Source organism: Pelophylax lessonae (assembly GCF_965119305.1).
Source record: "Pelophylax lessonae genome assembly, chromosome: 11".
In the NCBI taxonomy this organism is placed as follows: domain Eukaryota; kingdom Metazoa; phylum Chordata; class Amphibia; order Anura; family Ranidae; genus Pelophylax; species Pelophylax lessonae.
In genome coordinates, this window is record NC_138778.1 from 44,157,498 (window position 1) to 44,182,738 (window position 25,241).

Below are 25,241 nucleotides of genomic sequence, written 5' to 3' on the forward strand. Positions count from 1 at the left end.
GTTGGGTTATGTATTCTTCTAAAACTGCTTGTTACACACTGGAGTCCTATAGCAGGAAGAAGGAAGTATACCCACTAGGACTGCCCTAGGGGCGTAGTCAAATTTTGTTTCCGCCTAGTCCTACTCCTATGGAGAGCAGCATAACCCAAGGGTCAAAGAAGATATGGAGCTGTGTCCGTCAATGAACATCAGCAAAAAAGGATTTTACGGGAAGACAAAAATCCAGTTTTTACTTATCTGATCCATTGCTCACCGGCAGGCTACACTGTCCCTCGGTGTCCTCACACCTATTGCAAGAGTATGGACTCTGCAATGGTTTTGATGACATCAGGAACTTGGACTGCTGGAGAGTGGGGTAGAAGATGCTGCGGGGACTGGTCTAGCCGTGCATAAAGTACATCATCTTTTCTATGTCCCCTAGACCTTAAGGAGCAGTTGGTTTTTTAGTCCAGGTGCAACCACCATGTGAGGGAAAATGTTTAGGTTTCTTGGAGTTTTGCTTGAATGGCGTATAATACAGTATGTATCTCTGTAGGAATCGGGAGCAGTGAAAGCATATTCTTTCAGGACAAGCACACATCCCCTGTGCTTAACCTAATCTGTTGAAGATGTGTCCAAAAAAGCCAAGCAGAGGGCAAAGACCAGTCGCCAAGTAGTATGAAGATGATGGCCTCTTGGCTGGGCTTTTAATGGGTTTCTGGCGGAGATGGGCTTTTAATGGGTTTCTGGCGGAGATAGGCTTTTAATGGACTTCTGACTTAGATGGGCTTCTGACGGAGATGGGCTTCTGACGGAGATGGGCTTCTGACGGAGATGGGCTTCTGACGGAGATGGGCTTCTGACGGAGATGGGCTTCTGACGGAGATGGGCTTCTGACGGAGATGGGCTTCTGACGGAGATGGGCTTCTGACGGAGATGGGCTTCTGACGGAGATGGGCTTCTGACGGAGATGGGCTTCTGACGGAGATGGGCTTCTGACGGAGATGGGCTTCTGACGGAGATGGGCTTCTGACGGAGATGGGCTTCTGACGGAGATGGGCTTCTGACGGAGATGGGCTTCTGACGGACATGGGCTTCTGACGGAGATGGCGGAGATGGGCTTCTGACGGAGATGGCGGAGATGGGCTTCTGACGGAGATGGCGGAGATGGGCTTCTGACGGAGATGGCGGAGATGGGCTTCTGACGGAGATGGCGGAGATGGGCTTCTGGCGGAGATGGCGGAGATGGGCTTCTGGCGGAGATGGCGGAGATGGGCTTCTGGCGGAGATGGCGGAGATGGGCTTCTGGCGGAGATGGGCTTTTAATGGGCTTCTGGCGGAGATGGGCTTTTAATGGGCTTTTGGCGGAGATGGGCTTTTAATGGGCTTTTGGCGGAGATGGGCTTTTAATGGGCTTTTGGCGAGGGATATATTAACATGCACCCTCTAAAAGGTCCTCAATAGCACTGTGTGGCCAACTTGTACTAGCTTCTTGGCTAAAAAAAAAAAGCTCTCAACCTTTCATGGCTGTGCCAAAACTAGTGAAAAATATTCCAAGAAGACCCAATTGGAGATCAAAAACTGTCTAACTCCAACCAAAACAAAGGGTCCATTTTGAGTAGAGGTGCTCAAATATTCGGTATTCTGTGGAGTCATCTGTGCTGCCATATAGCTGTTTTCTAGTCATCCAGTCATTTCATGGAATAATTGCTAACTGCTGCTTTCTCGAGATACCTGTGAGGGCTGAAATATGGAAGCTGGCTTTGCCGAGTTGTTCTAACAGATGTAAGCTCTTGGGCTTTCATACTGATCCTGACTTTGCTACCTAGTTTGAACAAGTATGAAAGCTAGAAGGGGCTCCACAGGCTCATAAATATTATAGCTTATGTGGAGGAGACACTATACAAGATTTTTATCAGCTTTCATTTTTTGTTGCTTCGTACAAGGAAGTTGCATTCTAACATGATTGGAGATTGTATTATACGCTATTTTAGAACACATAAAATTGTCCTAATGGCATAGCTGCCAGCTCTTATACTGACTTTGTCTCTTTTTATAGATGCAAATCCCTTTCCTGGAGAGGTAAGTAGATTCAGTGTTTTGGTCATGTAAAATTGGTGACTACAACTTTTGCAATTAGTTTCCCTGTACTAGTTTGTAAAATATGTAAGTTTTTTTTTTTTTTTTTCCTTGCTGATTAATCCTTTTAATGTATTCGATAACTCTGCTGTTTGTATTTTATATATATATATATATTTCTAACTAAGGTCGTATTGTTGGGAAGATTTAAATGATATTTAATTGTATTTGCTACCACTTGTAATCCTTTGTGCATGCAATGTCTTTTGAAGTATCTGTATTGTTCCAATAGGACACTATTTTTGTCAGTAGCATTATAATGTTATAAAGAGAGGGGTTTATCTGCTATAAGTGACAATGTTGGATTTTTACAGAAGGCTTTTCAATGGGCACAAAGAAAACTTTGTGACCTACATGGGTCTGGTGCAATGTTCACATGTCCTGAGATTACCAGAAGGGGGTAAGCTGCATATATCAGGGGAAGATGGAGACGTGGGCCTGCCTGACCTCACCTACCCATCTTCCTCTTGCATAAGGGAAGGCCTGTTTCTGCATTTTCTTGTTTTTGAATTCAGGAAACCCTTGAGCACTTCACACAGATTTGTGGTATGTGCCGCCTGTTAGGGTTACTGTACTGTGTTGCAGTGCAAAGGAAATAAAAGAAAAATACTATTTTCACTGTAGTAACACACGGGGATACAGGGCTTTGGGGATATATTGGTTGCCCATGTGCAGTAACACACGTTTTCTGGTGCTCGATTACATAGTGGAAAATTTACAGTTTTTTCCTAATGGATAAGTTGACCTTTTTTAACATATTACAGCCATATTTGGAATGTAACCTGTTAGAAATGCACCTGCCCCTATACATTACCCCCCCCCAGTCCCCCTTTTGATAGTGAGTAGGGATCTCCTATCCCTGCTCACTGTTACAATCTAAAAACAAAATGCAGCAGTGCGGGGCTCCCCCCACCCAGTTGCGTCATCCAAAAATAAGTTGACCTTTTTTAACATATTACACCCATATTTGGGATGTAACCAGTTACGAATGCACCGGACCCCAGTCCCCCTTTTGATAGTGAGTAGGGATCTTCTTTCCCTGCTCACTGTTACAATCTAAAAATAAAATGCAGCAGTGCAGGGCTCCGCCCACCCAGTTGCGTCATCCAAAAATAAGTTGACCTTTTTTAACATATTACACCCATATTTGGGATGTAACCAGTTACGAATGCACCGGACCCCAGTCCCCCTTTTGATAGTGAGTAGGGATCTTCTTTCCCTGCTCACTGTTACAATCTAAAAATAAAATGCAGCAGTGCAGGGCTCCGCCCACCCAGTTGCGTCATCCAAAAATAAGTTGACATTTTTGTAACATATATTACACCCATATTTGGGATGTAACCTGTTACGAATGCACCGGACCCCATTAACCCCCCCCCCCCCAGTCCCCCTTTTGATAGTGAGTAGGGATCTCCTATCCCTGCTCACTGTTACAATCTAAAAACAAAATGCAGCAGTGCGGGGCTCCCCCCACCCAGTTGTGTCATCCATTCACAGTGTTCTGTTAAATGGGAAAACTACAAGTCCCTACAGTCTTTGCGGCTGTTGGCTTGTTGTTCTCAATGAACTACCAGGGCAATGTTGAGCTCCCTAGGTAGTTTACTGAGCTTCATGCCAGTGTTTAGCTCTGAGGTATCAGAGGTATGGGCAGAGGGCTACATAGGCAGTCTGCAGGACCGTGGCATTACACCCATGATCTCCTAATTATGGGTGCAATGCTTTACAGGTCCCTAACAAAAATATTTAAATAATAAATGCATATTTTTACCTGTTCATTTATTTATTTTGTAAAAGTAAACTTATCATTTAGCCCACTGCATAATTTTGAAAAATGCTGATAAAATGTGATTAACCTTCCTAGCGGTATTCCCGAGTGTGGCTTGGGGTTACATTTCAGTGGCAAAAGTGGTAACCCTGAGCCTCACTCGGGGTACCGCCAGAAGCATCGCTGGATCCTGGTAGAGGGGTTACTTACCTTGTCACCGGGATCCAGCGATGTATGCGGGTGGTGTGCGGCGGCGGATCTTCCTTCCGAAACTCTGTGCCCCGGCTTCCGTCTCCTGCGACGTGACGCTCGCAGGGGGGTGGAACCGGCAGCAAATTCAAAAGTAAAACACACCAAACACACTGATACATTGCAAAATAAAATAAATTCACATTAGATTGCCCCCCCCCCCCCAGTGCCCTTTCCACTATATATATATATATATATATATATATATATATATATATATATATATATATATATATATATAGTGTGTGTGTGTGTGTGTGTATATATACATACATACTTTATCATACCCGAGATGTTATACAGAAGAACGCACCGTAAAAAAAAAATCATATGTAAATAGTTGGATTGGGCTGCTCATTCTTAAGAATTACATGCAAAATAATTGTACCGCTTTCAGCACCTAAAATCGGAAAGAATCATACCGCCAGGGAGATTTAATGCATGTCTCGTTCATAAAGGCATACAGTAGTGTATGCCCATGCGAGGAACGCGTTTCAGCTGGGAAGCAGCGGCTGCATAGGCATAGCCACTGCTCCCAAGTTGACAGCCCTGTGAGTACCCAGACCCATATGGCTGTCACATTGAGAGCAGCTGGATGTGTCCATGCAGCTGCTGCTTCCTAGTTGAAATGAATGGGACTGGCTGCATGAGAATGCACAGAACACCTGAGCATCCCTGTGCAGGCAGACACAGCCCTTGCATGGGTGTACGCCATACTAAGCCTGTGAGAATGAAGCCTTAAAGTGCTTTGGGTTAGGGCCAGTCCTTTGTCCAGTTGGATATCTAAACGCTGCACCTGCCACATCCAATTTAGCAAAATTGGCTAAATAAACTTGTAAAATTAGAAACCGCATAACGTGCATGACATTATGACTCAATAAGGCTTCGAAATGGTTGAGTGAAAATACTTTGTCGATTCTCTTTGTGTCAGAGGTGGAGAGCAGCTAGGGCTGTGCAGAGTGTCCCTGATGGACTTCCAGACCTTTCTGCTGGAGTATCAGAAGGTAAAGGTCTTCATAGTATGCTTTGTTTTTCTGTGTGATAACAGTGACTGAGGATGGGGTTTTATGATAGAGATCTCTGGAAAAAATAAGTGAGGAAGTCTTATTATTGGGACTGCAAGAGAGCAAATTTATGAATGTGGACTGTGGAGTCCAGGGAAGACCAGAGCTACTGGAAGTAACCCCATTGCTATACACAATAAATGTTAACCCAGCCAAGTAAAAGAACAGCTCAAATAATGAATTTTCACATTACAGATTAATAGTCCACATACAATTGTATTTCAGTGCAAGATACGGTAAAAGATCACAGTGGAATCCAAAATGTTTTGGGGACCCAAAAATGCCCTCTTCATCAGGGATTGAAATAGAAAACTGTATGTGGACTGAAACCGAGATTGAACAGTGTGATAACTGGCACAGGTCTTGTCACCACATGGTTGCTGCCAGTTCAGCTGCTAACGTAACCTGTGTCTGGTTTTACGGTTACCTGCGGCAGGTGGTCAAAGTAGGCTATGGGTACATGAAGCCTAAAAAAGTAAAAAAAAGTGGATTAAAAACTGACCAGTGTGAAAGGGCACTTTCACACTCATCCGAAGCCAAAATGCATATGCTTTTTTGCAGCGATTTTTACCACATTTGTGGTGTGATTTTTAACCACTTACCCCAAGGCCAATTCTGACACTTCTCTTTTACATGTAAAAATCATCATTTTTTTTGCTAGAACATTACTCAGAACCCCCAAACATGTTTGTTTGTTTTTTTTTTTTTTTTAGCAGAGACCCTAGGGAATAAACTGGTGGACGTTGCCACTTTTAATGTCGCACGGTATTTGCACAGCAATTTTTCAAATGCCTTTTTTTGTGGGAAAAAACGAATGCAATAAATAAACACCTAAAGTTAGCCCGTTTTTTTTTTTTTTTTTTATTTATTTATTTTGCATAATGTGAAAGATATTACACTGAGTAAATAGATACCTAACCCGTCACGCTTTAAAGTGGAATGGCGCCGAACTCCGTTACTTAAAAATCTCCGTAAGCGAAGCTTTAAAATTTTTTACAGGTTACCTGTTTAGAGTTAGAGGATGTCTTAGGGCTTAAATGATTGCTCTCGCTCTAATGTTCACAGCAATATCTCACGTGTGGTTTGAATGCAGTTTACATATGCGTTCACATCTGCTTGCTGAGACGAGGGTGCTTTTAAAAAAAAAAAATTTTAATGGTTTATTTTACTTTTATATTTTGACACTTTCCATTTTACTTTTTTTTTTTATTGCTTTTATTCCTATTTTAGGGAATGTAAACATCCCTTGTAATAGGTATAGGGCTTGACAGGTTCTCTTTACAGCGAGATCTGGGGTCTATAAGTCCCCAGATCTTGCCTCTAGGCTGGAAAGCCTAAAATAAGAAAAAATTAAAAAAAAAAAAAACATTTTCGGCTTCCCAGCCGAGGCATCGGTAGTGTTTACAACTGTGGAGGCCAGACGTGACGTCATACCATCGTGCCCGGCCTCCGAAGGTCTCAGCTCTATGGTAAACGAACGCTGGCGGGCAATTCATTCCCTGGCTCACCGATCACACGGGCGAGCCAGTAGAATCACCAGAGGGCGGCGGGAGGGAGGGTGAATGTCCCCTGTAAAAACAATCAAGTGTCCACGTCATTTGGCGGGAAGTGGTTAAATGACACGTGACTCGAAAACCTCACCAAAAACGAGTTTTCCATTGCTTTCAATGAGAAGGTGCATTTTTTGTAGCTCCCAAAACATGCTCCAAAGATCCGGCAAGCAGTATTTTTTTTCACCGCAATGGAAGCACACTATGTCAGTGAGAACACATTTAAAGGGAAGCATTTTTTTTTCCTTTTCAAGAGCTTCCCGCCCCCCCCCCCCCCCCCCCCTTTAATACATAGGACTAGCCAAGTAGATTGGAGCTTAATGATAGTGGAGAGAAAAGGAATAGCAAGGGTGGTTCTTCTTACATTGTCTGTCAATGTCCTGAGCCCTAGGTTCTTGGGGCCGAAATGGGTTACTGTTTCATATGTCACCCGCACCCCCATCTGCTCATGAAATCTGGTTTTGAACCATTATTTTTCCGAGGTATAGAAGTGCTTTCTTATTACTACTGACCTGAAAAGTTCCGTTTCAGTCCCCTGAGCTGCCATTTACCAGGACTAGGTCCAGAGTAGCCCTGTTCAATTTTCACGAAGTCCAAGGTTTCCCAAGAATTTTGGGAGAGGGTCTGCTAGTGGGGTCGGTAAGGTAGGGGCCGGATGCTTAATGGTGCCTGTTGCTGAGGCACAGAATAATAAACTTGTACAACATGCATATTAACAATAAGGACTGTTCACAACTCTGTGTATTCTCTACTCTATTTATGCGTTTCCTTAGATGCCCCTTCTGCTATTTGCTTTTTTCCTCCTTTCATTTTTATTGTCTCTTCTAACCCCTTTCACTAATCATTGCAGGAGATGTGGGCATCTGATCTTGCCAATGTGCAAGAGTTCATGTTTCACTTTTTGCGTGACCCTCTGAGGGAGATAGAGGAACCATACTTCACCCCGGAGGAGGTAGGTCATAAACCAAGAAACCAGAATTTTATTTTTTTCTATATTGTTTCAAAGTAAAAGTCTGGAGAACATACGGCACAACTTGCTTCCTGTGTGTAGCTTCACTCCCACAGTTTTTTTTTTCTTTTCATCCGGTTTTAAAAGCTTTCTGTGTGTGTATGTACAGTGCATTGCGAAAGTATTCGGCCCCCTTGAACTTTTCGACCTTTTGCCACATTGCAGGCTTCAAACATAAAGATATAAAACTGTAATTTTTTTAGAAGAATTAACAAGTGGGACACAATCATGAAGTGGAACGAAATTTATTGGATATTTCAAACTTTTTTAACAAATAAAAAACTGAAAAATTGGGCATGCAAAATGATTCAGCCCCTTTACTTTCAGTGCAGCAAACTCTCTCCAGAAGTTCAGTGAGGATCTCTGAATGATCCAATGTTGACCTAAATGACTAATGATGATAAATAGAATTCACCTGTGTGTAATCAAGTCTCCGTATAAATGCATCTGCACTGTGATAGTCTCAGAGGTCAATTTAAAGTGCAGAGAGCATCATGAAGAACAAGGAACACACCAGGCAGGTCCGAGATACTGTTGTGGAGAAGTTTAAAGCTGGATTTGGATACAAAAAGATTTCCCAAGCTTTGAACATCCCAAGGAGCACTGTGCAAGCGATAATATTGAAATGGAAGGAGTATCAGACCACTGCAAATCTACGAAGACCTGGCCGTCCCTCTAAACTTTCAGCTCATACAAGGAGAAGACTGATCAGAGATGCAGCCAAGAGGTCCATGATCACTCTGGATGAACTGCAGAGATCTACAGCTGAGGTGGGAGACTCTGTCCATAGGACAACAATCAGTCGTATACTGCACAAATCTGGCCTTTATGGAAGAGTGGCAAGAAGAAAGCCATTTCTTAAAGATCTCCATAAAAAGTGTAGTTTAAAGTTTGCCACAAGCCACCTGGGAGACGCACCAAACATGTGGAAGAAGGTGCTCTGGTCAGATGAAACCAAAATCGAACTTTTTGGCAACAATGCAAAACGTTATGTTTGGCGTAAAAGCAACACAGCTCATCACCCTGAACACACCATCCCCACTGTCAAACATGGTGGTGGCAGCATCATGGTTTGGGCCTGCTTTTCTTCAGCAGGGACAGGGAAGATGGTTAAAATTAATGGGAAGATGGATGGAGCCAAAAACAGGACCATTCTGGAAGAAAACCTGATGGAGTCTGCAAAAGACCTGAGACTGGGACGGAGATTTGTCTTCCAACAAGACAATGATCCAAAACCTAAAGCAAAATCTACAAGGGAATGGTTCACAAATAATCATATCCAGGTGTTAGAATGGCCAAGTCAAAGTCCAGACCTGAATCCAATCGACAATCTGTGGAAAGAACTGAAAACTGTTGAATAGTAAGGTTGAAAAAAGACATCAGTCCATCCAGTTCAACCTTGTGAACTGCTGTTCACAAACGCTCTCCATCCAACCTCACTGGGCTCGAGCTGTTTTGCAAGGAGGAATGGGCAAAAATTTCAGTCTCTCGATGTGCAAAACTGATAGAGACATACCCCAAGCGACTTACAGCTGTAATCGCAGCAAAAGGTGGCGCTACAAAGTATTAACTTAAGAGGGCTGAATAATTTTGCACGCCCAATTTTTCAGTTTTTTATTTGCTAAAGTTTGAAATATCCAATAAATTTCGTTCCACTTCATGATTGTGTCCCACTTGTTGATTCTTCAAAAAAAAAAAATACAGTTTTATATCTTTGTTTTAAAGCCTGAAATGTGGCTAAAGGTCGAAAAGTTCAAGGGGGCCGAATACTTTAGCTCGCAATGCACTGTATATATTTTTTACCTGTGTAAGTTGACTTTCTTGGTCTATCTTCTGTTGTGTCTCTGCAGTTTGTTACATTCCTGTTCTCCAAGGAGAACAATGTGTGGGATTCTTCACTGGACACCGTGTGTCTCCAAAACATGGACAACCCCCTGTCCCATTACTGGATCTCCTCTTCTCATAACACGTAAGGCATTTCAGCTGCTTGGAATCTCAATTCCTTTTATTACTATTACTTTATATACTCTTCTTGTATTCTCTCCCCTCTACTTGGGATTTGTGCACACTTCAGCTAATAAAATGGACCTAGAATGAAAAAGCCAAATCCGTTCATTTTTTTTTTAGACACCTTCCCATCCCATGAAGAAAATTAATAATAAACTTGCCTTATGCCTCTGTTTCTGTCCGCTGCTCCTAGTGTGGGTGACATCACTGGGTCTTCTGGTTGGAATCTGTTGAGAAGACACATCTGCACAGCCCTGCAGAACCCTGATTGTAGGATTCGGGATCCTTCACTTTTTCCAGGATCCTCCAGTGAGGCCCAGTGATGTCATCGGCACCTACAGGAAGTGACCAGAACCCGGGGTGTAAGGTAAGCATATTTTTCTTTTTTTTTCCCCCCAAAATGTATTTATTTTTTGTTCTTTTTTTTTTTTTTTTTACTCTTCATTTTTTTCAGAAGGGGAATAGGGGTCTAAAGCATTAGCAGACCTTGGGATTCAAAACATGTATATTTAAAGTGTTAATTTAAATATACATGTATAGTATAGTATATAGCCCTTAGGTTCCACAGTGAGTATAGCATATACAGTAAAGCATGCTTGTTCTACTCACTGTGGAACCTAAGGGGTTAATCCTTCCCATTGTATAAGAAGGCTTTTTAATCCCATCTTCTCTGATCCCCCCCCTTTTTACTGTCCCCAATCCATCTGCTGATATTACAGAACCTTAGAGGAACTTAGCACATGCTCAGTTGGTGTGTATTTCTAGACCGTCTTTTTTTTTTTTTTTGGGGGGGGGGGGGGGGGGGAGGGTACATGTGCTCATCACACGGCCAATCAGCACTGTCCAGAGAAAGTCTGGAGTCATGCAGCCTCCTAGGAGAATGAAAACTCCTCCTACAAGCTTTAACCAGTGCTCGACCGAGCACTGATAGAAGTCACAATCGCTATATACTGCTGATGAGAAAAGGTATTTAACAGTTTATATTTACTAAAATAGTTGCATTTCCATGTTATGTGTACCGTGGGAGACCAGATATAGGTAATGCAGGGTCCTGGGTTTAGTAACACTTTAAAGATACTTTTTTGCCAAACCTTTTATTTCAACAGTAATCTTCCCATAAGATTATTTCTGCCTTAATCCAATTTTGGCATGTTATTTAGGTCCCTTTATTACAGGGCGGATTGAGCAGCAGTCTGCTTGCTCAGTGGGGGATCCCCGCTCAGCAGGCGGATGGCTGGCCCACTCTCCTCTATGGACTATTGGATGCAAACGGACTGTCTGTTTACACCTGACTACCATTCGATCAGATCCCCATAGGGCTGTTTTATCGGATCGGATCGAATTGGATGTAGGTGGGTGTAAACAGACATGTTCGCTTTAACCCACTGCTCCATTGAGGAGAATGGAGGGTCTGAAGGGGCCCGCCTCCCTAATAAACTGACAGGCAGACCTGATCGGTCCACTTGTGTGAAAGAGGCCCAACTTGTAAAATCTTCCCTAGAAACCCAAAATCCTGAGACTGCTGCTTAGAGTTGCTATCTTGCATGTGATTTCAGCAGACTCAGAGCTGTCACTCAAGTAAGTAATCCACCTTGGCTCCTCTGCCATTAGCTATATAAAAGATTGTAAAGGCAGGAGCAGAGGAGCTGGGCCAGTACAGACAGTAATTAGACAATATTATACAAAAGGGCAGCGCTACAATACATGAATACACAACACAAACAAAATGAAAACAAAGTGATCAAAAAAAGATTCGAAAGGGTGGCCATACACGCACAGAATTTCGGCCGAAAATGGTCGTTTTAGGAAAGATCGTTCGAAAATCGGGCCGTTAGTGAACACAAGTTTACCGACGATTTCGATCGTGTGCCCGGCTAATGTCGATGGATCCATAGCGAAAACTTTTATCGTTTCTACAAAAGTTGTTACGTGTATGGTAAAATTGAAACGAAAATAATATTCTGACTCATATTGTGCATGTTATCGAACGATCATTATGATCATGAAAACGATTGTGTAAAATAATTTATTCTGTAAGTTAATGGCCAATTCGCTTTCGACTGACGAATAATCGTTCAGTCTGCAAACGGCCGAAATTCTGTGCGTGTATGGCCAGCATTAGTGTTCATATAGTGAAAAATGAATTCACAAAGTGCAATCAAAAGAAATCCATAGCTTTCCCAGCGTCCATGTAATATAAAAACAGGTTCTTCAACAATGTGCTTCTACCAAAATATAAAGGATGCTCCAAAACGTCACCCGACCACCTCAAGTGCACATGAAGTACCTTAGCAGAAGGTATGAGAATATGGACATTAAGTGCTCAGTAGGTATAGATGTCTGGACCCAGTGATCCTCCAGCGACTGGCCCGACTCAAATGCTCCAACTCAGACAGACCAATAATAAAAAAGCTCTTATAATGTAGTAAGACCAGTTCACGGGTTTATTAAAATCTCATATAAATGCACACTCGTGTGATTAAGCCATTTTGAGCACACGGTTTACCATCTCAAAACTGCTTCCTGTGTCGGCGTACGTGGTGACGTCACATCCACTGGCCCGACCCTACATGTTTCTTCATAGTTGACGTCATCAGGGGGAGTGGCAGCAGAGAAGACTGTGACATACATGGAGGAGGGTGGCAGTGCTAGGGATTTAGCTCTTCCTCCAATAGTCAAAATTTACAGCAAGTTTAGAGGCACATTAAAAGTGAATAAAAACTGTTTATGGAAAGGAAAAATAATGCAAGCAAACAGTTGAAAGGTTCGATTTTATCTGCAGTTTTTATAGGTTGATAACGGTCTCTTTAATATGCATCTGTATGTTTTTTATTTTGCTGTCTCTTGTGGTGTGTTTTAAGCATAAGGGGGTGTGGTTTTTGCCTGCATTAGCATTCATCTTCTGTGTGGGTGTGCCAGGGGTGGGTATTTCCTGTTTTTTTTTTTTTTTTTTTATCTTTTAAAATGGATGTAGAACACACATTATACATGTGTTTCACACACGGTGCAGTTTACCCTGTGAAAGATAAGCTTGCAAGAATCATAGGCTAATCTGCATTAGGTAAAAAGGGGATTTTTTAAAAAAAAATGGTACACATTGATGAAAACCTTGCTTTCTAGTTTTCATTAAGTGAAGAAGTTTAAAAAAAAAAAAAAAAGTTTATTTACTGTTTTTATATATTTTTTTTTTTCTGGTTACTTTGCTTATAGATACCTAACGGGAGATCAGTTCTCCAGTGAATCCTCCCTTGAAGCATATGCTCGCTGTTTGCGGATGGGCTGCCGCTGCATTGAGTGTGAGTGGAGAACGCCATCTTGTGGATGTTTTTTTTAATAAAATAGTCACACCAACATGGGAAATGTGTTTGCCTTATGTATTCTTCTAGTTAACATTTTAATTTTAGATTTTTCTTTCAGGTTTTCTTGATATCAGATTGTATAACCCTTGTTTAAACCACTTAAAATGTTTTTACATTTAATGCATTCTCTGTGTTAGGGTAAAAAACTTCTGTGTGCCCCAACCCCACCTTATACCTACCTGAGCTCGATCTCGATCCACCGCTGTGTCTGAGAGCAACAGTTCTCACCCTTTGGAGATCAAGGCAGCAATGGGAGCCATTGGCTCCTGCTGCTATCAATCACAGCCAGTGAGGGCAGAAGGACCTGACGTGCTACTACACGCCCTGTGTATGAAGGGATGAGAGACACCACTAGCTCATGAGGTAAGAGCAGTGGGGGGGGCTGAGCCGCCCTGTGTGTGTCAGTGGGCGCACACAGCGCAGCTCAGGAGCGAGCCCGCATAAGTGCCACCAAGAAGGGGGGGGTGCCAGCAGGGGACCCCAGAAGAGAAGGGTTAGGGCTGCTCTGTACAAAATCATTACATAGAACAGATAAGTATGACATCTTTATTATTAAAAAATCTAGGAAACCTTTGAGGTTTTTATTGCAGTCTGTGTCCTGGTTGGAGAGATTTGCCTTCACTTTTTGTTTTGTCACTAAGATATGAAGTGAGCAGCATCTCCATCAATAAAATAACTTGTTTTCATGGCTCATGCATTAATACAGGCATATCGGCAAACATCATAAAAAAACACCTGTGTTTGCGGTGGGCAAAAGCCTCAGCTAGTGCGTTACTCTACTTACAGGACTCTATTGACAATATTGTGTTTGATGTTCAGGAAATTGCGCTTATAAATGGTGCTTATAATCTTAAAGGATAAGTCCACCCTAAAACTAAAATCCCTTCATCTATAGACATCCATGTTCTAAAACTAACCTATCTAGCCCTGTAAAGAAGAAATCCATATATTTACCTTTTTTGAAGCCGATCTCACGCTGAGCTGTCAGTCGCAGTTTCGCTGTGGAGACGGGTGCAGAGGACACCTCTGACAACGGAAGCCCCATAGTAAGTCTATGGGTGACGTCACTCAGCATTCATTTCACAGCTGTTGTCGGTCGTTGTCCTCTGCAGAGCTTCCGCCACTGGGGACTGGATCAGATCGGTATACTGATTTCTTCTTTACAGAGCAAGATAGGTTAGTGTTCGTGGAGATCTATAGATGCAGGGATTTTAATTTTAGGATGGACTTATCCTTTAAGTAACAGCAATTATAGATCTAAATCCCCACTGGGGAGAATAGATAGATAGATATACTGTGTGTGTGTGTGTGTGTGTGTGTGTGTGTGTGTGTGTGTGTGTGTGTGTGTGTGTGTGTATATATATATATATATATATATATATATATATATATATATATATATATATATATATATATAGATAGATATAAATAGCACAGTGGTGTGGTTATGTTCTCCCTGTGCCTGCATGGGTTTTCCTCTGGGTACTCCGGTTTCCTCGCACACCCCAAAGACATGCTGGTAGGTTAATTGGATCCTGTATAAAATTGGCCCTACTGTGTATGTATGTATGAATGTGAGTTAGGGACTTTAGATTGTAAGCTCCTTGAGGGCAGGGACTGATGCGAACGTGCAATGTATATGTAAAAGCGCTGCGTAAGTTGACAGCGCTTTATAAGTACCTGAAATAAATAAAAAAAAATATATGCATGTATGTGTGTGTATGTGTATATATATATATATATCCCCACTCCTGTGTTTTAAGTCTTCCTTACTCAAACAGCTTATTCACACAGACATATATATATATATATATATATATATATATATATATATATATATATACAGACAAATGGGCATACGGTATAAAATACGCCTTTATTTGCGGCTTCTGGGAGCCCCCTGCTGGTGTATAATTCCACCTACAGGTTTGTATGCAAAATATGTTGTATGCGTGTATTTTTTCTGCCTGCCTAAAAAATAGAAACCATGTTTTGTACTGAAGAAGGAAACAGAACGTATAGGAGAGGAGTGCTGGAGGGCCTGGCAGTGGGTGGGAATATCAAGGAGACTTGATTCATTCTAATACCTACATAGGCCTGCTTATATTTTGAACACTGAAAATATCAATCATCCAAGTTGATGCCATTTGCACACCTATTTTGTTATAACTGGAACAAGGAAGATTAGAACATATAACATCCTTGGAGCTGTTTTCTGAGATAGGCCCCATCTGATATGGCCATTCCCTGAGTGACACCTCCATTTCCATGTCAGCCTTAGGCGCTATTCGCTCTAGTGTGATTTCAGATGATAATCAAGTTGCACAGAATCACTTGAAAAAGAAACTTGTTGTTTTCAAAGGCGCAGGTTCAAATGTATTCAATTTAGCAAGGTACAATTTTGGAAAAGCTTCCTGTACTACTTTAGTGCAATTCCAGTGCGATTTTGGCTTACAGAAGATGCAAACCATATCCAAGTTGCACTTCATAATCACACTAAAAGTTGGGTCAAAATCTGATAGCAGCAGTGTGAACTTAGCTAACCTTAAAGTGGTTGGATTCTATACATTTATATCCAATATTATTCTAACCAGCCAATCCTGTGTTTACGACAATTCTTCAGAACAGCACAGCCAGTTCCAGCGCTCGCTGAGACCTCCCTCCCTCCCTCCCTCCCTCCCCCCTTCCTTACTCCCTTCCTTCCTTACTCCCTTCCTTCCTCCCTTCCTTCCTCCCTTCCTTCCTTCCTTCCTCCCTCCCACCCTTCCTTCCTTCCTTCCTCCCTCCCTCCCTCCCTCCCTTCCTTCCTTCCTTCCTCCCTTCCTTCATCCCTTCCTCCCTTCCTTCCTTCCTCCCTTCCTTCCTGTTCCTGTTCTCTCTTCCTCTCTGTATATTCCCCTTCAGCACATGTGCACTGTAACAGAACCCTATTGGCTCACACTGTGCTCTCTCTCAAATTTGGTGTTAGTGCAGTCAGTTAAAGACAGATACTTTAACAAATCCAGGAACTTTATGACTGCAGTATGTCAAAATACTTTTTAATAATGAATGAATCTATAATTGGATTGCGATCCGCTCCGGCACTTTTTTTTTCACGGAGCGGATGACACTTGTGTCATCCGCTCCGTATGTCCGCATATCATCCCATCCGTTTGCGGATGATATACGGACATAATGTAAGTCATAGACATTGCGGATGTCAGCGGATTACACCGCTGACATCCGATTTTGCGTCCTTTCCGTTTTTTGAATGGAGGAAAAATAGGGTTCTGTTACTTTCCAAAAAACGGAACAGAACTGAAAGGAAGAAAATCGGATGTCAGCGGATGGTATTCCGCTGACATCCGCAATGCCATTGACTTACATTATGTCCGTAAATCATCCGCAAAAAAATAGGATGATTTGCGGACATGTGGAGCGGCCGTGTCAAAGGGCCCTTAAAGAAAAATATTTTCCTACCCACCCTCTGGATTAATTTATTTGATATCTTTAATAGCAGGGCTGCTAGGACTATATTGCTCATGGTACTTGAGCGTGACAGATATATTTGTATTTGTTGCATTCTTATTTAGTTGATGATTTGACGATCACTTGATAACTTTCATTTGTTTTGTTTCCAGTGGATTGCTGGGATGGACCAGATGGGATGCCAGTCATCTATCATGGGCATACTCTGACCACCAAAATAAAGTTCAACGAGGTTCTCAACACCATCAAAGAACATGCTTTTATCACATCGGAGTATGTACTAGTATTTGTAATTGTGAACCTGATTGATTGAATTTAAGATGCTTACACATTTAAAGAGGTTGTAAACCCCGCTTTATTTTAACCTACAGGTAGGCCTAATATTAGGCTTACCTGTAGGTAAAATAATATCTCCTAAACATGCACCGTTTAGGAGATATTCTTCCTGCATTCAGCGGCTGACGTCGGTGGCGCATGCACTCTGAAGGTCCAGCATACCTTGCCGCATCTTCATAGCTTCTTGCCGGAACCGAGGGCTCCCGAGCGCATGTGCGGGGTTGACGTCTTTGCAGCTCCAGCCACTCACAGCACCGGAGCCCGTGAGCCCAGAAGAAAGGGTGAGAAAAGAGGTCAGCCCTCTAAACGGTGACCAGGCGCTACTGGGAGGACTTCGTTCTAAGGTAAGTATTTCATAATGTGCTAGTATGCGATGCATACTAGCACAATATGCCATTGTCTTGCAGGTTTGTTTTTTTTTCCACAGTGGTTTACAACCACTTTTAGCTGGCCATACACTAATGATTCTTTTTCCGTTTAGGCCATTGGCTGGACAAAAAAAAAACTGATTCCTCCATCTGTTCTATACAATGTAAATGAACAAATCTCCTGCTGCTGCTATTGTATTTTGACAGCCCGCCCTATTGGTCTTAATACTCAAAGAGCAGCTGCATCTGATTGGATGCAGCTGCATCTGATTGGATGCAACTGCTGTTCATCTGTAAATGTTCTAGTGGGCTCCTTCAACAAAAGTTGATTGATCGACTTTTATTAAAAAAAGAGTGTCAGCAGGGTCACCCAGTTAGAAATTTTAGCGGTCTCCTCAGCAGCTGGATGAAATTTGCACAGTGTATGGCCAGCTTTGCTCAAGCTTTAAGGTTCAGCCTTTATAGCCTTTTAAATCTAAAACCCACAGGCACTACAGTGTCTGTTATAGCCTTTGTTATTCGACAAGCTTCCTCTTGGTGTTCCTCTGTTCCTGGTCTGCGTTTGTGACTATTTCCTTACAACTTATTAGATTTCATAGTAAAGACCTGTCCCCTGAAGCCAATCCCTGACACCTTACTGCTCTTTCTGTCCAATTAAATCATTGGCCAGTGAGCAGTTTTCATTAGACGGGACTGTAGATGGTAACGCTTAGCCTAGAGGTCAGAAGTGAAGATACTCATGACCAAATGAAGCTAAAATTGCAAGGACATATGGAAGAGGCTCTTCTGGTTTTATTAAGGAATCACTAGTTAACAATATACAGTATATGGTTTCTGATTGTTCAAATAGAATAAAAGCTGAACTCTGAGGATATTTAAAAGCGAACTGGAGTTTTTGCTATAATATATAACTATAGGCATAACTTTTTTCATTTCTGATAAGAACTAGTGTCATAACCCCCGTCAGTTTATTTTTTGCCATCTGTGTCCCATTGGGGAGATTTCCTTTCATTTCCCGTCTTCTAGCCAAAACAGGAAGTGAGCAGAATTCTTTGCAAATTAAGGGAAACCTTAAGGCTACGTTCACATGTAGGCGTTTTGGGGGCGTTTTTCTGCTCTAGGATCACCTCTCAAAACGCCCAACAAGACAAATCCTATTCATTTCAATGGCCCCTGTTCACATCTAAGCGTTTTGACGCCGTGAGCAAAACGCCCAACGCTCAAAAAAGTACATGAGCTTCTTTTTGGGCAGATTACAGGCGTTTTCCGTTGGTCTCTAGTCAATCTAAAAACGCCTGCACAAAAAAACGCCTGTAAAACGCCTGAAAAAACGGCCATAAAAACGCCTGTAATAGCAATGCCAAGATGTGAACATAGCCTAAAGAACCCCCAGGTCACCAGAACGAGTATCCCCATTGGAACATTTCCCCTCCTATTCCTTTTCTTGGAACAACCCAGTTTTTGGGTTTTTCTTTTAATGATAATGGTAAACAGGACATATAGGGTGAATCTCCCTAACGGGGGTATTGAAGGCAATAAAAACCTGTCAGGGTTTCTAATCCCTCTCCACTCTTTCCATACCTAAAATCATTTTTTTGCCTTTAGTTGCACTTTAATGTATTTTGCTCTACAGACCTGTTTAGCTGATACTGTTTTCTGTTGCATTAATTTTTTCCTCCGTTGTTAGATACCCAGTTATTTTGTCAATTGAAGACCATTGCAGTATTGCCCAGCAGAGGAACATGGCCCAGCACTTCAAGAGGGTATTTGGGGATATGCTTCTAACCAAACCAGTGGATGTCAGTGCTGATGTTTTACCCTCCCCAAACCAGCTTAAAAGAAAAATTCTCATCAAGGTAAGAGCCCATCTGTTCTGCACCCTGTATGAGAACAAACATTGTGCAGGTGGCGTAGCGGACTCTGGGCCCTGAGTTAGTTGGGCTGCAGCTGCGCTGTACTGGAAATTGACCAATTTTTCCTGTTCTTGCCCATAGCACAAGAAGCTAGCAGAAGGCAGTACCTATGAAGAGATCCCCACCTCTACTGTGTATTCAGAAAATGACATCAGCAACTCAATTAAGAATGGAATCTTATATCTGCAGGATCCCATTAATCATGTAAGTTGTACAGTACAGCCCTGAGTGACATGGAGATTTTGGGGAGTTGTGCTAGAAGGGGTGATTAGGAGGGGGGGATTTGTACTAGGAGAGTGGATTTCTATTAGTAAGAGGGATTTGGGGGGAGGATTTGTGCTAGGCCAGGGGATTTGGGACGGTTTTTGCTAGAGGGGATTTGTGCTGGGAGAGGGGATTTGTGCTGGGAGAGGGGATTTTGGAGGATTTGGGCTACGAGAGGGAATTTTGGTGGATTTGGGCTAGGAGAAGGGATTTGGGCTAGGAGAAGGGATTTGGGCTAGGAGAAGGGATTTGGGCTGGGAGATGGGATTTGGAGGATTGGTGCTAGGAAAATGGATTTGGGAGGATTTGGGCTAGGAGAAGGCATTTGGAGGATTGGTGCTAGGACAAGGGATTTGGGAGGATTTGGGCTAGGAGAGGGGATTTGGGAGGATTGGTGCTAGGAGAAGGGATTTGGGCTAGGAGAAGGGATTTGGGAGGATTTGGGCTAGGAGAAGGGATTTGGGAGGATTTGGGCTAGGAGAAGGGATTTGGGCTAGAAGAAGGGATTTGGAGGATTGGTGCTAGGACAAGGGATTTGGGAGGATTTGGGCTAGGAGAGGGGATTTGGAGGATTGGTGCTAGGAGAAGGGATTTGGGTTAGGAGAAGGGATTTGGGAGGATTTGGGCTAGGAGAAGGGATTTGGGCTAGAAGAAGGGATTTGGAGGATTGGTGCTAGGACAAGGGATTTGGGAGGATTTGGGCTAGGAGAGGGGATTTGGAGGATTGGTGCTAGGAGAAGGGATTTGGGTTAGGAGAAGGGATTTGGGAGGATTTGGGCTAGGAGAAGGGATTTGGGAGGATTTGGGCTAGGAGAAGGGATTTGGGCAAGGAGAAGGGATTTGGGCTAGGAGAGGGGATTTGGAGGATTGGTGCTAGGAGAAGGGATTTGGGAGGATTTGGGCTAGGAGAAGGGATTTGGGCTAGGAGAGGGGATTTGGAGGATTGGTGCTAGGAGAAGGGATTTGGGTTAGGAGAAGGGATTTGGGAGGATTTGGGCTAGGAGAAGGGATTTGGGAGGATTTGGGCTAGGAGAAGGGATTTGGGCAAGGAGAAGGGATTTGGGCTAGGAGAGGGGATTTGGAGGATTGGTGCTAGGAGAAGGGATTTGGGAGGATTTGGGCTAGGAGAAGGGATTTGGGCTAGGAGAAGGGATTTGGGCTAGGAGAGGGGATTTGGAGGATTGGTGCTAGGAGAAGGGATTTGGGAGGATTTGGGCTAGGAGAAGGGATTGGTGCTAGGAGAAGGGATTGGTGCTAGGAGAAGGGATTGGTGCTAGGAGAAGGGATTGGTGCTAGGAGAAGGGATTTGGGAGGGTTTGGGCTAGAAGAAGGGATTTGGGCTAGAAGAAGGGATTTGGGCTAGAAGAAGGGATTTGGGAGGATTGGTGCTAGGAGAAGGGAATTGGGAGGATTTGGGCTAGGAGAGGGGATTTGGAGGATTGCTGCTAGGAGAAGGGATTTGGGAGGATTTGGGCTAGAAGAAGGGATTTGGAGGATTGGTGCTAGGAGAAGGGATTTGGGAGGATTTGGGCTAGGAGAGGGGATTTGGAGGATTGGTGCTAGGAGAAGGGATTTGGGCTAGGAGAAGGGATTTGGGAGGATTTGGGCTAGGAGAGGGGATTTGGAGGATTGGTGCTAGGAGAAGGGATTTGGGCTAGGAGAAGGGATTTGGGAGGATTTGGGCTAGAAGAAGGGATTTGGGCTAGGAGAAGGGATTTGGGAGGATTTGGGCTAGGAGAGGGGATTTGGGAGGATTGGTGCTAGGAGAAGGGATTTGGGAGGATTGGTGCTAGGAGAAGGGATTTGGGAGGATTGGGGCTAGGAGAAGGGATTTGGGCTAGGAGAGAGGATTTGGGCTAGGATTTGTACTGGAAGAGGGGGAATTATTTGAGCCTGAGGGAGAATTTTGGCATGCAAAGAAAATGTATGCTTGGGAGGGCGGGGGGGGGGGGGGGGGTTGTTTGGGATGGGTGAGAAGATTGGTGCTCACATTTTTTTGGGGAGGAGGGAGAGGATTTTACTTCGCCCTGGGCACTAGATGACCTTGTCCCGACACTGTTGCATCCCCTCCTTCCTTGCACACTATAGTCCTTACTTCTAGGCCTCGTTACCGACCCAGCTTTTACACCCCTTCTATGACTTTGAGACAAAATCTTTTATGTAACGGCTGGGAAGGAACAAAGGGAAATACTATAGACGGTCACTTGAGTGATGGCTCTGAATCTGCTGGGGCTGCTGACATCACATCCACATGGCAGCACCCAGCAGTCTCAGGGCTTTTGAAGGTTTACACAAGGGAGACTTTTACAGGTAATGTTCATAGAATATGTGCATATAGTCTTTATAAGTTGAATAATCTGGCGCAGGGCAGTTGGAACAAACCATGAGCAGTAACTATACAGAACACTAGCAAGACATCTGGAGACTTTTCTTTTTATTTTGGAGTATAAATGTTGATGTTTAGCTCCATGTAATCACATGCATTAGGTTATGGTGAAAATCCTCAGTTGAGTCTCTTCAGATTAAAAATAGTTCTTCCCTGTGTACATTAGCTGTCCCATATTGAATATGTCTGGAAATCATTGGGTATGTAAGGGAAGCTCAAACTGGATGGGACCAATGGAAGGGCACTGGAAAATTGAACTATGGATTTGCTGAAATAAATAACTGATTATATTCTCTTTGCAGGAGTGGTATCCTCACTTCTTTGTACTTACCAGCAGCAAGATCTACTACTCAGAAGAGACCACAGGAGGACAAACCAATGATGACGAGGAGGAGCAGAAGGAGGTATACTATTCTAACGTATGTTGATTTAAATAAATGTACAAAAACGTCCAGAGGTTAATTATTCACAAGGCAACCTAGAAAAACAGCCTAGGGTCAAGTGGACGTTGAAGGGGACCCAGCTATACAAACTTCATGCTCCTTAAGTAAACTATGGGATGAGGCTATTGGTCAAAGCAGTGTACCTGCCTGTTCGTTCAAAAAGGAGCATGCACTTGTAAGAATCTGGTGTCTGATGGGTCATACAAGTACAGACAAATCTAATGGGGCTACTTCTCTGTGCTTATTGCAATCCCCCCTCTGGTGATTCATCATAAACTGAGCTGGCAGCCAGCATGCTTTAGTAGTGAGGTGACCACAGACATATTGCCATATTATATTTTAGTAATCTATAAAGCTATATTCTCTTATTTTGTTTTATGCAGACCAGCAACAGTTCTGAATTACACTCTACTGAAAAATGGTTCCATGGAAAGCTTGGGGCAGGCCGGGATGGGCGACATATTGCTGAACGTCTCTTGACCGATTATTGCATTGAGACGGGAGCTCCAGACGGCTCTTTCCTGGTGCGGGAAAGTGAGACCTTTGTAGGAGATTATACTCTGTCCTTTTGGTATGATCAGTCATTTTTTTTTATCCTATATATATGAACCACTAGAATAATATACACTGTACAATGTGCATTTTGCCATTCATATCCTTCACTGTCAAGATCTCCACAAACAGAGGGAGGGATACATGCTGAGATGAAAATCGATAGACAGCATACAGAGCTCCTGATTTGATTGGACGTGTGTATGACCAAATCAGAAGCAATCTCATAAAAAATACACAACCATACCCTCCAAGAAATTGAGGCAGCCCTGGTTCTCGCTGTTCAAAAAAGGATGCATACCAAAAATCTTACATGGAACAAAAAAACATATAATTGGTGACAACTAACCTTGAAAAAGGCTTGAGGAAGCCGAAACGCGTAGGGACAAACGCAGGAGAAAACTCTCTGATCAACAGAGATTTATCCTAAATTGTCACCGATTTCACATATGTCACGCAACTTTCTAACTATGGACACCTCTTCACTTGGGTCTATAACCCAACACTAATAACCATGTACTCACTTGTACCATATCTAATATAAGACATTAAATATCTGTCTTTTTTATATAATTGATGTATCTGCACAATTATTACTTGCCTTAAAAGTCCCATCCAACTTGGCCTGAGGTACCAACCCCCATACACATTCATATCCTTCCTTTCCCCAGTACAGTTCACATTCAAATGTCACTACCATAGTCATGTGAATGAGCAGCCACACATACGAGGCCTAATTTTAAAATAGGTCTACCTGTCGACCAATGGGGAGAACATACTGCCTCTATGCAGTTAGTGCTCTGGTGCAACAAAGCAACCAAACTAAACAGGTGTTGCTTGTTTATTTAGCAGTTAAGGTAGATGTAAACCCCCTACTGAATCACTTTTCGTTTTCAAGAGCACTATCTGTTGTAAACAGTTAAGTTCAATTTTATGTACCTGTTTTACAACTTTTATTTTTTTTGTATTTCGGTGCTGCTGATCCCCTGCTGCTCCTTTGTAGCACCTTCCGGTCTACATGCATTCAGCGATGACTACATGATATTTCCTGGGGGGAGGGGGTTTCTGATGGTGACAACAGCGGGTAATGCCTGGCTTATGTGTTTTTAAACGGTCAATTGATGTCTCCATTGGAAACCCATGCAACAGAGTGACAACACAGGAGCACAGGCAGGGACTAAGCGTTGTCATCTTCTAATAGTAAGTGCCTGGAAAAGGACCTTCATGGCAGGATCACCGGGTGTTTTAAAATATCTTAAAATTACGTTTGAAATTACACAATTATGTTAAAGATCATCATATACATTGCTGTTGGCACTCACTGGACAATCAACAAATTTTCTTAAACTGTTCATGAATTTTAAAAAACACTTCTAAATCTCATTGCATATACAACTTTTTAGCCAGGGAAAATTGTATTCTTTTAGCACGTTACATCAGGGCTCGACAAACCCCCGGGCGCCAGGTCGCATTTGCGACTAGAATTAGCGACCTGGCGCCTGGGGTGCCCCGCAGGAGGTGTCCTGTCCCTTTTGCGCCCCCACCTCCTCCCCGAGTGCACAGACTTCCGCGCCGTCCGAAAATTGAGGCCCCGGCTTTTCGGCCGCCTTCTGTGAGTGAGAGAGGCTTCCAATGGGGAACTGGCGCCCTCTTGTGGTGGCCGGGAGTAATGACTTTCCACTGCCTGTTCTCAATGCATTCCCATCTCCTTCCCAAGAGGAGATGAGAGGGAAGTTTTTGCAGGCTTCATCTCCCTGTCCACTTACCTTTGCTTAAAGGTAAGTGGACAGGGAGTGTGGTTTTTATTATTAATTTATTTTTTAAATTAAAAAAAAAAAATAATAATTTTTTTTCTTTTCTTTTTTTTTTAAATTATTAAAAAAAAATATTTTTCTTTTTCAATTATTATTATTAAAAAAAAAAAAATATATATATAATATAAATTTTTTTTTTTTTTTTTTTTTTTCCCCTCACCGCAATGCCACAATCGAAGGCCCCTTTCACACGGGCTGTCTGATCAGGTCCGCCTGTCAGTTTTTCAGGCAGACCTGATCGGACCCTTCATTCTCCTCTATGGAGCAGTAATCTGCCGCCATCTGATCCTGTCCGCCAAAAACGGATGGATGATGGTTCTATATTCTATCAATCCCGACCGTGGATTGGATCAGATGGCAGCGGATGGACATGAATAAATGAGATTTGATTCCCCCAAAAAAAAAAAATCATCGTATACAATTTTAGTGATTAAGTATACATAAATGTTTAGCTTTTCTTTCTGATAAAACCTTAAGATGCCTTTGACCCACTATGTAATAACATGGAAGGGTCCCTTTACCTCTTCTTGAGTTTTCTCAATGTTTTGGAGTGTTAAAGTTGAAATGTAAAAACTC

At 42.8% G+C, this 25,241-nt stretch overlaps 1 protein-coding gene across 1 annotated transcript in view; it reads left to right on the forward strand.

Annotated features, from left to right (window-relative positions):
• The window catches only part of PLCG1 (phospholipase C gamma 1), a 175,885-nt gene that overhangs the window by 117,683 nt on the left and 32,961 nt on the right, over positions 1-25,241 (forward strand). Inside the window, exons 7-16 of the mRNA XM_082271977.1 lie at positions 2,039-2,061; positions 5,064-5,136; positions 7,597-7,698; positions 9,606-9,724; positions 12,973-13,058; positions 16,742-16,862; positions 18,981-19,149; positions 19,288-19,410; positions 22,159-22,260; positions 22,683-22,870. Coding sequence (XP_082128103.1) covers positions 2,039-2,061; positions 5,064-5,136; positions 7,597-7,698; positions 9,606-9,724; positions 12,973-13,058; positions 16,742-16,862; positions 18,981-19,149; positions 19,288-19,410; positions 22,159-22,260; positions 22,683-22,870 — 1,106 coding nt within the window. The remainder of the gene's footprint in view (positions 1-2,038; positions 2,062-5,063; positions 5,137-7,596; positions 7,699-9,605; positions 9,725-12,972; positions 13,059-16,741; positions 16,863-18,980; positions 19,150-19,287; positions 19,411-22,158; positions 22,261-22,682; positions 22,871-25,241) is intronic.